Source organism: Myxocyprinus asiaticus, chromosome 31, assembly GCF_019703515.2.
Source record: "Myxocyprinus asiaticus isolate MX2 ecotype Aquarium Trade chromosome 31, UBuf_Myxa_2, whole genome shotgun sequence".
Classification (NCBI taxonomy): domain Eukaryota; kingdom Metazoa; phylum Chordata; class Actinopteri; order Cypriniformes; family Catostomidae; genus Myxocyprinus; species Myxocyprinus asiaticus.
Window position 1 is genome coordinate 25,237,978 of NC_059374.1, and position 13,562 is coordinate 25,251,539.

The 13,562-nt window shown below is 39.3% G+C and overlaps 1 protein-coding gene across 12 annotated transcripts in view; it reads left to right on the top strand.

Annotated features, from left to right (window-relative positions):
• Nucleotides 1-13,562, top strand: part of myo18ab (myosin XVIIIA b) — a 172,996-nt gene that overhangs the window by 102,867 nt on the left and 56,567 nt on the right. For all 12 annotated transcript variants that reach the window (XM_051665907.1, XM_051665908.1, XM_051665909.1 and 9 more), the window contains 2 exons: nucleotides 5,793-5,921; nucleotides 13,015-13,158. In XM_051665907.1, coding sequence (XP_051521867.1) covers nucleotides 5,793-5,921; nucleotides 13,015-13,158 — 273 coding nt within the window. The remainder of the gene's footprint in view (nucleotides 1-5,792; nucleotides 5,922-13,014; nucleotides 13,159-13,562) is intronic.

Below are 13,562 nucleotides of genomic sequence, written 5' to 3' on the forward strand. Positions count from 1 at the left end.
TCATTTGGTAATTTATTTTTTTCATTTAATGCATTTTCATTTGGTAATTTATTTAATTTAATACAGGGAATTTTGCCTGCATTTTTTCAAAAGTAAGCTAAACAATAATTTAATATAATTGGGCTATTTTATTGTTCCAAAAAAGCACACTGAAGCTTTTCTTCTTGTATTGTGTATTTATTTTTAATTTAAAACATCTTTGTGCATAGAAATTATAAATTTTTTGTATTGTGGGCTAATTCCATGACTGCCGTCTATTATTTTGAATGGTGTGTAAAAGCAACTTTAATAAATAAATGGATGGCTAACACGATTAAATTAATCGCAAACAGTGGCCATTCATTTGTCTCCGTGCACTTGTCAATGTGCATGTCTTGATATAAGATATTTGTGTTGGCACTCCTGGAAGTGTCATGTTTGCAGTGATCGGATCTTTATGCCATTCAGATCAGTCCATAATCACGTACAATAAATTGGCTTTCAAGGATGTATACTGTCGTCATGATTAACACAGGCTAACGATTGGGGTAAATTCTGTAATGTGACACTACATTTTTGCATTAATGCCAATTTTCTAGACAAAAAGTGTTTCCAAACCAGTTTTTCGCGACATTTGAAGTATCGACATAGTTTATGCGCTAGAGTTAAACGGAAAAATATTATGTCGACACTTGAGAAATTTTAACGGTAATTTGCGTTTCCATCAGCTTTATTTTGATAAAGCCTTAAAAAATCTTTGGATGGAAACGTTGAAAGTAGCTACGTGATTAGCTAGTTAGCTATAAGCTCGTTGTCACAGAGAGTAAAAGGCGGATGTTTTTATTTAACTTTCCAGCATTGTGTCTCATAAACTACGTAACAACATAGCATGAAATCAACACTCATCAGACACAATCCACCACCGCACCGTTGTCTTCTGAGCTGCAAAAAGATGCTCTGATATTTACCTTTCAATCTGCTACATTACTGACTGCACTGACAAACTATAGCTGGCTAACAGCAAACAGACATGAGTGACATGGTTGTCAGGGACAAAGTTAATGTTATATTAGTTATATTGAAAAGGGAAAATGATGGGGTCATTGTTTATTAAGTTTCCAGTATGTATTTCACAAACTAGTTAACTTACCGAGACACCACTTAACTCCGCACTGTCTGCAGAGCCACCGTCAGCTCCGAGTCAGCTCTGTAAACAATGGAGTCGGAGCGCACTCTGCTGGACAAACTACACTGACACCAATTTTAAAGCATTGTTTTCTGCATTATATGTTCTGAAAAAAGTTTTCATATCGGCGCATATCGGTAAAATATACGCCGATACCGATATATCGGTGAAATGCTAATATCAGCCGATAATATCGGTCGGGCACTAGTCTCCATGACAAATGCTGCCTTTTGACCCTCATGAATGGACCTTTCCACTCCGTTGACCATGCTGACCTTTAGTGCTCTCATGAAGAGAAAATTGGCCAATCACGGGCCCCAATGAAGCACCCCAATGGCCTGCTGGGTGATTGTCATGTGGCTAAGTGGCTAATAAGCACTGCATGTGCCCCCAGTGGTCACATGCAGCAGAGACATTTTTTAATGATATTATCATGGTGCTGACACTGTTCGAAGAGATCTGTTCAGTTTGTAGTCCTAAAACCCGAAAGAGAATTAGCATATTTTGAGCCATGGGTTCCCTCCGGAATTCCCAAAGGATACATTTTTTTTTTTTTTTTTTTTTTTTTATAGAGTAATGGATATTTTGATTTATGAGTTAAAGGTCTGTGGTTAACATTACTTGAAGATAATTTTCCGTTTTGTTTTACCACACAAATTACAAACAGTCATACCTCAAATGTGCAATGTTTTTTTATTTGTTGCTAAATTAGGACTACAGTTACCACAAGGATGTGAGTTTTCATTCTTCTTTAGTCTGGAATTAGCAACTTGTAAGTAACAATTATATGCTTTTTAAATGGTATCAAACTTCATGTTTGACTGTGTACACTATATTGCCAAAAGTATTCGCTCACCTGCCTTTAGACGCATATGAACTTAAGTGACATCCCATTCTTAATCCATAGGGTTTAATGTGACGTCGGCCCACCCTTTGCAGCTATAACAGCTTCAACTATTCTGGGAAGGCTTTCCACAAGGTTTAGGAGTGTGTTTATGGGAATTTTTGACCATTCTTCCAGAAGCGCATTTGTGAGGTCAGACACTGATGTTGGACGAGAAGGCCTGGCTCGCAGTCTTCGCTCTAATTCATCCCAAAGGTGCTCTATCGGGTTGAGGTCAGGACTCTGTGCAGGCCAGTCAAGTTCTTCCACACCAAACTCGCTCATCCATGTCTTTATGGACCTTGCTTTGTGCACTGGTGCGCAGTCATGTTGGAACAGGAAGGGGCCATCCCCAAACTGTTCCCACAAAGTTGGGAGTATGGAATTGTCCAAAATCTCTTGGTATGCTGAAGCATTCAGAATTCCTTTCACTGGAACTAAGGGGCCAAGCCCAGCTCCTGAAAAACAACCCCACACCATAATCCCCCCTCCACCAAACTGTCGGCACAATGCAGTCAGACAAGTACTGTTCTCCTGGCAACCGCCAAACCCAGACTCGTCCATCAGATTGCCAGATGGAGAAGCGTGATTCGTCACTCCAGAGAACGCGTCTCCACTGCTCTAGAGTCCTGTGGCGGCGTGCTTTACACCACTGCATCCGACGCTTTGCATTGCACTTGGTGATGTATGGCTTGGATGCAGCTGCTCGGCCATGGAAACCCATTCCATGAAGCTCTCTACGCACTGTTCTTGAGCTAATCTGAAGGCCACATGAACTTTGGAGGTCTGTAGCGATTGACTCTGCAGAAAGTTGGCGACCTCTGCGCACTATGCACCTCAGCATCCGCTGACCCTGCTCTGTCATTTTACGTGGCCTAACACTTCGTGGCTGAGTTGCTGTCATTCCCAATCGCTTCCACTTTGTTATAATACCACTGACAGTTGACTGTGGAATATTTAGTAGCGAGGAAATTTCACGACTGTACTTGTTGCACAGGTGGCATCCTATCACAGTACCACGCTGGAATTCACTGAGCTCCTGAGAGCGGCCCATTCTTTCACAAATGTTTGTAGAAGCAGTCTGCATGCCTAGGTGCTTCATTCTATACATCTGTGGCCATGGAAGTGATTGGAACACCTGAATTCAATTATTTGGATGGGTGAGCGAATACTTTTGGCAATATAGTGTATGTCTGTGTGTTGTAGAACAAAATGGGAAAGTGTCTTCATACGTATGTTAACCTCAGACTTTATTTAACTCATAAATCAAAAACTGCTATTCTAAAAACCCATTTAAAATTCCAAAACGTAACCAATGGCGAATTAGCCTTTTGGGTTGGCCTACAAATTGACGTCATGACTGAACAGCTTTATAGACTATGGAGGACTCTCTTAGAATGATGTTATTCTCTAAAATAGTGTTTTATACATTCTCTGTTACGGCATGGATAATGTAAGTGTTAGTCTGTTAGCATCTCTACCCAATTTTACATTTGACTCAAGAGAACCAGAGATGAGTTTTTTTTGTTCAGGTGATATCAGTTTTTTATCTCCATCTTTCCTGACATTGACAAACAGAACTTCATTTTCCCTTGCCACTCTCCTGAGGTGGAGAGGTCCATCTCTGATATTACACCTGCCTGAAAGCAGATAATTGTGTGTCTGTGTATGTGTAGGTGTATGTCTGTGTTAGCTGCCCAGGTACTGTAGCTCAGCCCTGGTATTCTAATTTGCAGAGATGTAAGTCGTAAAGTGTTGTGGGTAGTGATACAGGCAAATGGATTGTCTTTTATTTTTATTTGCTGTACCGTAGGTTTCGCAGCCCAATGCCACAGGTTCTGAACGCTGTCAAACTTGACATAAATATGGAATTATTTCATAAACTGATGCTCGAAGCTCAGAGAGGTTGCCTCCTGTAATAACAATAACCAAGACTCTACACCTCTGAAATGCTTTGGCTGCCTTTGATGTGAAAAGGAAGATTATGTTGCAGAACAGCTCCTGATAAAGCCTCAATCAAGAGGCATTTGTTGCCATTCATTCTGATGAGTATTAATTGCAGCAGTGGACTCTCAGCTATTTTCTCTCTATTTACAATATGTCATTCAAAATGAATCCATGTTAAAATTCTTGAATTTAAAAACTAATTTTAACCTTGAAATACATTTTTAAGATTTAGACAAATGAAACGTCAGAAACGTTGTTTCCTTGCTTCCATTGAAGTCCATAAGATGACAGTCTTAAATCATGCTAGGATAACAGGAATCATCAGGTTTTGCATATACTTGTGGTGTCCATGCCAGCTTGTGTGGATGCTTTCATCAAAGCAAAAGCAGGACCTACCGAATACTCAGAAATGTTGATATCTTAATTTTTTACCTAGTCTCATAGAATGAACGTTACTATACCTACATTTTTGCAAACTGACTTTTACGTGCTGCTTTCTACATTTTGCCACAGTTTCTTGATGAAATTACCATTAGAAGTGCTACAACAACTGTTTTATTCACTTTCACACAAATCATTACTACAGTGGATGATTATGACTTTATCCACACTTATTTTTGTCTCTATTACTCACACACTGCTATTTTATGAAATCAAAACACTTTTACTATAATGCATCATTTGAAAAATCATACATTTTAACGCTTGTATTACAGACCCACCTACGTACATTAACACACGTGTTCCAGTGTGATTGGAACTTGCACGGTAGCTCACCTGATAGTGTTGACCTTTGGACTCGGAAGACCGAGGCTTGAGCCCAGATGAGCATGCTAGTTGACACGTGAGACGAAAGTGTCATAGATGTGACAAGAAATGACGTGGTTGCTTCAGAAAATGTGATTTTCATGTGGCATTTGCATTTTTGGACACTATGGTTTAGGTTAAAGTTTTAGGTTAGGGAGGTACATTTTACCTGTTAAAAACTCCATCTAATATTTACTTTAAAAACCACATCTGATTATGACACCATTTCACTCACTTTTGGCACCCCCTGCTGGACATTTCACAATGACACTGCAGCAAAACGTAATGAAGCATGTAATTTCGTTTTGTAAAAATGTTTCCATGGTCACGTAATGTTCATGAGATCAGGCTGTAATTTTACTATTCATCTTCACCCAAATTGTTCTGCTGATAATATAATTTCTAATGGAAAAAAACTGTATTAAATTTGGAAAATGTATAATAGATGCATTTTCCCTAGTAGACTAGCAGACTCAGGGATTCCATGGATCCAGTGCGGTTTTAATTAGGATTCTTTTCATCTTGATTAATCCATTTTTAAAACTAATAGAATGCAAATGCAATTAGACCATGTCAAAATAGTTTGATGAATGTAAGTCGGAAAAAACGAAGGTCTGCTTCCCTCAAATTTCTCTGATTAAATGGTGTAATGGGGGAGGATTTTGAAGTGTTAATCCAACTCAGTTTGACAGCCCCACCACAGAGCGAAAAAATACAAGTAAACAGAGTGGAGGCAGTGCTTTAGAGTAAACCAGAAAATAATTCACCTGGCCGATATATTAGTCTATCACTAGCCTACATATATTCTCTGAGGCTACTGTACACATGCAGGACAGTCTCAAACACAAGACAATTGCATAATACTTCTAATTTTCAGCCCAGCTGGTCTCAAAAGCATTATGTCACTTAGCACATCAAACATTGTGAAATGTGTACTGAGAGACAGTTTGCTGTATTTCAATGCATCTCATAGCAGTGGTCTGTGTGCAGGTGTTCTTCAGGGCAGGTGTTTTGGCTAAGCTGGAGGAGCAGAGAGACATCCAGACCAGACGCAACATTACCCTGTTTCAGGCTGCGTGCAGGGGCTACCTGGCACGACAGGCCTTCAAGAAGAGGAAGGTAAGTCCTCCTTACCCAATAAAAGATAAGTCATATGTACAAATAACACGAAAAAAGATGGGGAGTGTTTGGGGGAAACATGCTTATTTTGGAATTCCGCTTGGTACCACTTAGTGGTGCAGAAATTAAACAGCAAGAAACCAGGAAGAGTGACCAGATGTTGTCACAAACATCCTGTGAGATGGAACAATTACACTATATTTCTAACTACAATGTAAAATATGAAAATAAAAACAAAACAAAATATGGACACTTTATATTTTGTTCCCACAAAAGTGGAAATATTTTTTTGAGCAGCGGCCCCTCTTTTGAGAATGAGAGCTCTCCACACTGAGTGCATGTCCATTTGTCGTGAAGTTTGTCTTGGAGTCCATCAGACTTTCATTGGTGTCTTGAGTAAATCCTTTGGCCTCTGGCTGACAGATAACATTCAATCAGCGCATCTCTGGGGAAAAGCCGCCTACCCACTGCCCTCCATCACAGGCCTATCGATTTTTCCCCCACTGCATGCCCTGCTCTCTCGCCTGCCCCCTCTCTGTCCATTAATTTCTGTTTTGCCACTCACTCTTCTGGATTTAAGCCTCTTTTATATGGCTCAATGTCCTGCCCCACTGTCTGTTTTATTCTCTTTATTTAGTTCTGTCTTTCGATCTCTCTCCTTTCAATAGAGCCCCTTTTTTCAGGTTCTGTTTTTTTCCTCTATTGGCGTAAAAAAATAAAATAAAATAACTTTAATACAGAGTTTCAACCCATGAACCAAACCAACCAGCCCTTAGAGGAATCACAAAAAACTTAGATTTGAAGCAACAAAAAAAAAAAAGTATAAACAAATGGGGTGGGGGATAAAACAAAGGTACAAGACTATGTATTTAAAGGGGTCATGTAGTGCTGTTTTTTATTTTTTATATTTTTATTATCTTCCCTGAGGTCCACTGATAATAAAAGTTTATAAAAGTTTTTTTTGCAACAAACCAGTCATAATTTAGGAATATATGATAGTTTTCCACCCTGTTTTTGGCCCACCATCTGAAACGCTCGGTTTTGGCCTAAGCGCCTCCTTAAAACTTCAATGTGAACGGCCACTGTTATGATTGGCTAACATCGTGCAGCCCCTGAAATTCAGCAAACTCAGTCAGAAGAGAATGAACAAGCCCCTCAACATTATAAAACTAAATTGCAAGGTTAACACATAACGCACATCCAACACATTGCATCAGAATGTATTAAACTGTTCAACTCAAGCACAACTATTAACACTCCAGGGCTGCTCGATTTATGGCAAAAAATTATAATCACGATTATTTTGGTCAATATTGAGATCACGATTACTCATCGACTTTGGAAACATCATGCATTTATTGAACTTTTTTTTTTCAGTTTAAATCACTAAAGAAATTCACTGCAAAAAATGCTATTGTTATCAAGTGTTTTTGTCTTGTTTTCCATTTTAAAATTGTCTAAAAATCCTTAAAACAAGATACATTTACTTGAGAAGCAACATAAGATATTTAGACTTGCTTTAAGAGAATGTATCTTAAATATAAGTGGATTTTGTATATAAGTGTATTTTTTCACTTGTTTATACTTCTGCAAGTGCAGTAAAGACAAAATTTACTTATATTCAAGATCTATTCTCTAAAAGCAAGTCTAAATATTTTTTATGCTGCTTCTCAGGTGAATGCATCTTGTTTTAAAGGAGTTTTAGATATTTAGACTGGAAAACAAGCCAAAACAAAAACAAATCAAAAACGTATTTTGTTGCAGCGTATAATGGGGCGAAGACTACCCTCTCTCACCTATCTGTTCCAAAAAAAATAAGATAAATCTGTGTTTTGCCAATTTTCTTCACAATAAGAAATGCACAGTGACACATATATTATGATTCAATAAGTTGCGAGCCATCACGTTATAATCTAGCTGCATTAAGTGCACCCGCTTGAGGGATGAGCGTCCCCGCAACAGATTGTGCCTCAGACGGGTGCAGTTTCAATCTCTCCCCTTAGATCGGAACACTTCGCGCAACTCATAGAAGAGGCGCTGACCGCACAGAGAAATGCCAGTTTTGGAGTTTGTAGTTATTTACTTGATCTGCTTCTGTATTATTTGAACTTTAATAAGTTAAATATAACTGCATTAAAGATGTAACACTGAGGTTTTTCCATTAAAGATGCTCGACACGCAAGTTTTGCTTAAGAATCCACATATTACACAACGAGAGTGCTTCTGTATTTACTTATTTGGTATTTTTGCATTATAATTCCCTCATACTTTACGATCTACATCACCTGAAGCTGTTTGGAAACTTTAGAGTGCACCTGTGAGCGGTGTAATTCTTCCTCTACTCAGTCAGACGCGAACTGCAGTGCTGCTCTTGTGGGTCATCATAAAAGTTTAATTTGATCTCATGTTACGTTAAACGAGATCAAACAACTATTCGACAACGAAAATTTTTGTTGACAATTTTTTTTATTGATAACGTTGTCAATAACGTCGACTGATCGTTTCAGCCCTACTTTAAACTCATGCTATCCTTAGTAGCTTAGTGGCTCAGTATGTGAGGGTTGGTTCCACAGTTTCCTGCGACCCTCTCTCCTGAGAAGAGTGGGCCCCTGTCTCACTATAATTTGTGTCAAGGGAGGGAGGAGGAGGGGGCTCTGACTGCAGACTTAACTCCTTGCGCTGCTGTTGGCCCTCGGTGGTCATCTGCCTCAGTATTACAGTTTCATCAACATCCACTTCCCCTTTCAGAGTAGCACACAAGCCGAGAGTGCTTCCCTTGACAAGACTTTGTTTTCAGTTTACCACAGAGCTTCTGACATTAGTCAAGACTGTTTCTGGATGTTTTGATGTAAGTAGGAGTAGTTGTTGCTGTCTGAATGAGCTTTATGCTGATCATGATTTTGTTTGTATCATCTAGACATTATTAGTGTTGTGTTTTCTACTGTTAGATCCTATGTGAAGTTCTTTTGCCTTTTTTGTTTCACTGGTTTCTTGTAAGGCTGGGGTCTTTTGTTACACTGATTTGTAGGTGAGCTGCTTTATAGCCATTGCTGTAAATGTTTCTTAGGATATCTTGTTTACTTCTAGATTTATTTGACTTCTCAGAGTTCTTGGGACTGTGTCTGGGTATTTATTGAAGGGTTCACTGGTATTTTCAGCTTTCTGTACAATTATTGTCCCCTCAAAGGGCCTTGTCTGGAATCTCTGAATCAAAGCGGCCCATCCCCAGAGGGATTAATTTCCATAGAGTCTTTTGTCAAGCATCTGTCAGAAACCTGTGCTCTGTACTTAGACTGAGATATCAGACTAGGGATTTGTACTGTCTGCTGTAGAATGTCACCTCAGATGGCACATACCACCCACAGTCGTCAATTCACTGACTGTCTGATGCATATTGCACACAAAAAATGCCATGCACTTTCTCTAGTTAACCTAGAAAGTCATGTTTTCAAAGTTTGGGTTGCTAGATTGAGCTTTTGAGAACTACTGTAACTAATCAATGGCTTATTGACAAAAGTATCCCAGTTTAGTTTTAATTGAGGTACTAATTGTATATTACATTTGTTTTCAACTTTCAGAGTTATGTCTGTAAAAAAACATTACTTATCAATTTTGAATGTACAGATATTCTTAATACAATCTCATTCTACATGCTTTCCGCTGTTATTAGGGGGCCAAGCACCGAAGGTGCTAGAACCCTATTGTATCCGTTAGGATTTTCTTCTTCTTTTTTTTTCTGCCATACAAGCGAATGGGCAGCAAAGACTGTAAGTCCTAGAGACACCAAACTTGGTAGGATGGTCCTCAGCTACTCAGGTGCATACACAAACACCCATCTGACTCTAGGTGGCGCTATAATAAGCACTTTTACGTTTTGGCTCATATCTCCGCAACCGCGAGGGCTAAAATCAAAATAATTTTTTCCTATGATTGTAGTGTCAGGCCTTACAAAATGGCTATCTACGATTTCATTTCCGTCTATGAATTTTTTCCGCCATTTTATTTTTTTATTTATTTATTTTTTTAAATCTACTTTTTCGAACTCCGTTTGTCCATTTGGCACAGAATTTGGTATAATTCATCTACAGACCTCACTGACATAAATTTGTTCAAAGAATTTCAATAAGTTAAATTGTTCCAAAGATATTAGCGAAACAGTTCCTTCGGTTGGACGCGATTTGATCAATTGATCATTGACTTAACGCAAACTCAAAACATAACCAAACTTGATATAAGTAGTCAGGAGGACATTTTGAAGATGTATGCAAAGTTTCATACAATTGCGCCACTAGGGGCGCTACAACTAAAAAACTGTTGTAACTTTGTAGCTGTTTGAGTGGCAAAGTTCAAAATAAATATGCATCTTCTTTGGTTCAAGTGCTAACATATTCTTAAAAAATAGATTCGACAAATCAACAAATATGGCCGCCAGCGGCCAATCATATTGTTGTTCAAAGAATTATGATATGTTAAATCGTTCTGAATATATAAACAAATATGTTTGGGGTCGTGGCATGTGATGACTAATTAGCCTATATCTTGTGATCAAAATTTCCAAACTTAACAAAACTTTGTACACATGGACAAGAGAACATTCTGAGGTAACATGCCAAGTTTCGTTCATTTTTGATGATGGGGGCGCTAGCCTAATTTTTCAACTGTGTTCAAAGCAATTAAAATGTCACATCAAAATAGCTGTGTCCACAGCATTCGCTGGATCTTTTCTGTCAAATTTGATTATTTTGGTCATCTCGCCATATGTGCTTGGCCCCCGACAATCGCTGCTTGCGGCTATATTTATGGTTATAATTGTCCTAATTGACCACGCTGACTGAGTTTTGTGTTGTAGGAGCATCACACTGCACGAATGCTACTCAAAATTTCAGACACTGCCAGAGCTTCGTCGAAGGCTAAGATTCTTTGCAAAGGGAGTTGCTTAGCTGTTGGTGAACATGTCACACTAAGGGCTCAAAGACTGCTGGTTTCGCTTTATGATGAGAAATCTTTCACAATCTCTGAAATTTGTCTTGAAAGCATGGCCAAAATCATACAGTGAGAACCCAGCCTTAGTAGGTGGTTCTTGGCCAGCATAAGCTTCAAGGTGGACCAAGCTTTATGCCAATAATTAAAAGTCTGGCTATGCTGGACTATGAGAGCCCCTTACCAAGTGATGAAAACAGTCTTTAACAGAATCTCGGAGTCTCATATCCTCTTCTAGTACTAAAAATGAGTGAAGGGGAAGTGGAAGCATGTTTGTGTCCTATGCCATAATTTTTTGTGTTGGTGAAGTTGGATGCAGGACATATTTACCAATATCGAGACAAGTTGAGTCGTTACAGAAGCTCCCAGAGAGATAGACATATGGGACTTGGCATCCTCTCTCAAACCACTGTTGCCGCAATGCAAAATCAATTTGCTTGTTTCTCTCTCAGATTGATAACTGGGGGGGATCGCAACATCTTGAAGTCTGTTCCAGTTTTGGACTACCTAAGGAGAGTATTTTCAAAGCTTAAGTCCCTCCAGATCTCTCTGTTTCTTTTTCTCACTCTCTGTGTGAAGCATCTGAACAGAGAACAACCACATTTGTTCCTTTGAAGCCCAGCGGCCCGCTCCTCCCAAAGTTTCTTTGACATTCAGCGGAAATGGCACTAGAGGGAGCTTGAAATTTAGCTGAATGCCAATCGTGTGTCTAATTAACTTGTTGCCTAAAGACACAAGCTTTTGCTCCAAGTCTGAGCAGGTGCCTCAGAAACATGTGTCTGTTTGTATGCGATCCAACGTCCTTGTCTGTGAGCCGTGTAATAAATGTGTGGTCGTACTTGCAGATAAATGCCACCTGCTGATCTGTGTTCAAATTTTTGCCACACACCTGACTAGATATGAGACATCTGTTGGAGAAGGTTGTGGCTGACCTTGTTTGGTAGCACCTTGGAGTCACATCCGTTCATACGACCCGCTTAGATCCTCCTGCCAGGCTCCAGGGATCACAGGCCCCATTTCCTCCAGACGACATTTTAATTAGGAAGCTCTTCCTGATTTTGTCCTCCTTACAACCTGTTTAGATGACTGTTTATGACAGTTGTTTTGGTCAGAGTGTGGCAAATGAGCTGCAGTGCATATGTCGTTCATAAGCCACCTCTTTTCTGTGCAACACTAAAGCTCTTTCGGTGTGACAAATGAGACATCGCTCAAACCCAACAGGTACAGACTCTGTCCTGTTAATGTGCTGAATTGGGCTTGTCTAATTGGGTTTCCAGATAATCCTCTATTTGAAATGTCCCTGTTCCTGCAGCATGCAAATCTTTATGCAGGCTTTAAATCAGTTGGCAAGTAGCATTGAAGTTTAATTTAATTACACACATGGGGCTTGGGGGTTTTACTTCTAGCTGCATTTTCTAGACTGTTGGTACGACTCCATGAGCTCTCCTCTTTTGAAAAATTGCAGTAACTAGAAAATCCAGACTAAAATCAAGGCAAACTGTGGTTCTTGCAGTTGTTTCAGGGTTCATCAGTTTTTTTGGGGGTCATGCATCAAAATTATTGATTGTGGTTTTTGCCACAAAAATGACTTCTTATGCATATCTAATAGGTGAATTAACGTGTCTATGTACAACATATTTGTTTGAACAATCAAAAAACTTTAAAGCAGTTTTTCTCAGTTTCAGTGTTACTAGCTAGGGCAGTATTTCTGAGGGTGAATATGTAAGCAATGTTAACTTCCGTTTGATGATGGGGTAGAGACTCCCACTCTTGGGCTTATAGTAGAAGGCACTGTAGATCTTCCTGTGGAGCTGAAATTGACCCATTCAGAGCTAGTTACTCCAGGGGAAGCTCTTTGACCAAGGGGCCCACAGCCTCCAAACACAGGCCTGTTATTGTCCATCCATGCTTGGCTTGGGTTGAGCTACTGTACTCCACAACTGCTAGACTTACAGGCTTGACAGATTCTCACAACAGCCCGCTGCTAGTCAAGCTTTGCCACACTAGCACAGAGATAGGAAGTAGGCACGGTCTGAAACACAAACATGCACTCTTCTAGAATGTTATAAATTTGCAGACCCTCCATTATACAGTATGTCTATTTGCCTTTCAGATCCAGGACCTGGCCATTCGCTGTATTCAGAAGAACATCAAAAAGAACCGCGGTGTGAAGGGTTGGCCATGGTGGAAGCTCTTTACTACCGTGCGACCTCTCATCGAGGTGCAGCTCACAGAGGAGCAGATCCGTGGCAAAGACGTAAGTAATTGTTGAGCAATATGGTTTTCTCAATGTTGGATACGGATAACAATATCTAGAGACCAGGGGCCTCATTTACGTATAAAAGGTATGTACAATCAGATTTGATTAAAAATTCCATAGATTTGATCCTATGTCAAATGTGAGGAAAAAATTGGGACTTATAAAGGCAGAAACTGACGTGAAAATGTTCTTCTGCGTATGTCAACTAACAAGCAGGTGTACAAATGTTTTTTGACTGATTTGACTAAAATGCAGCAATCAATGGCAAGAGTGAACAAGAGAACAGCGGGAAAATAAAAACAAATGTCATTCATACAGGACACGATTGCCTTATAGACTATATATTTTTCATTATATGTAAACCTCCTTTTGAAATTAATATTTAGAAAGAATATGGACAT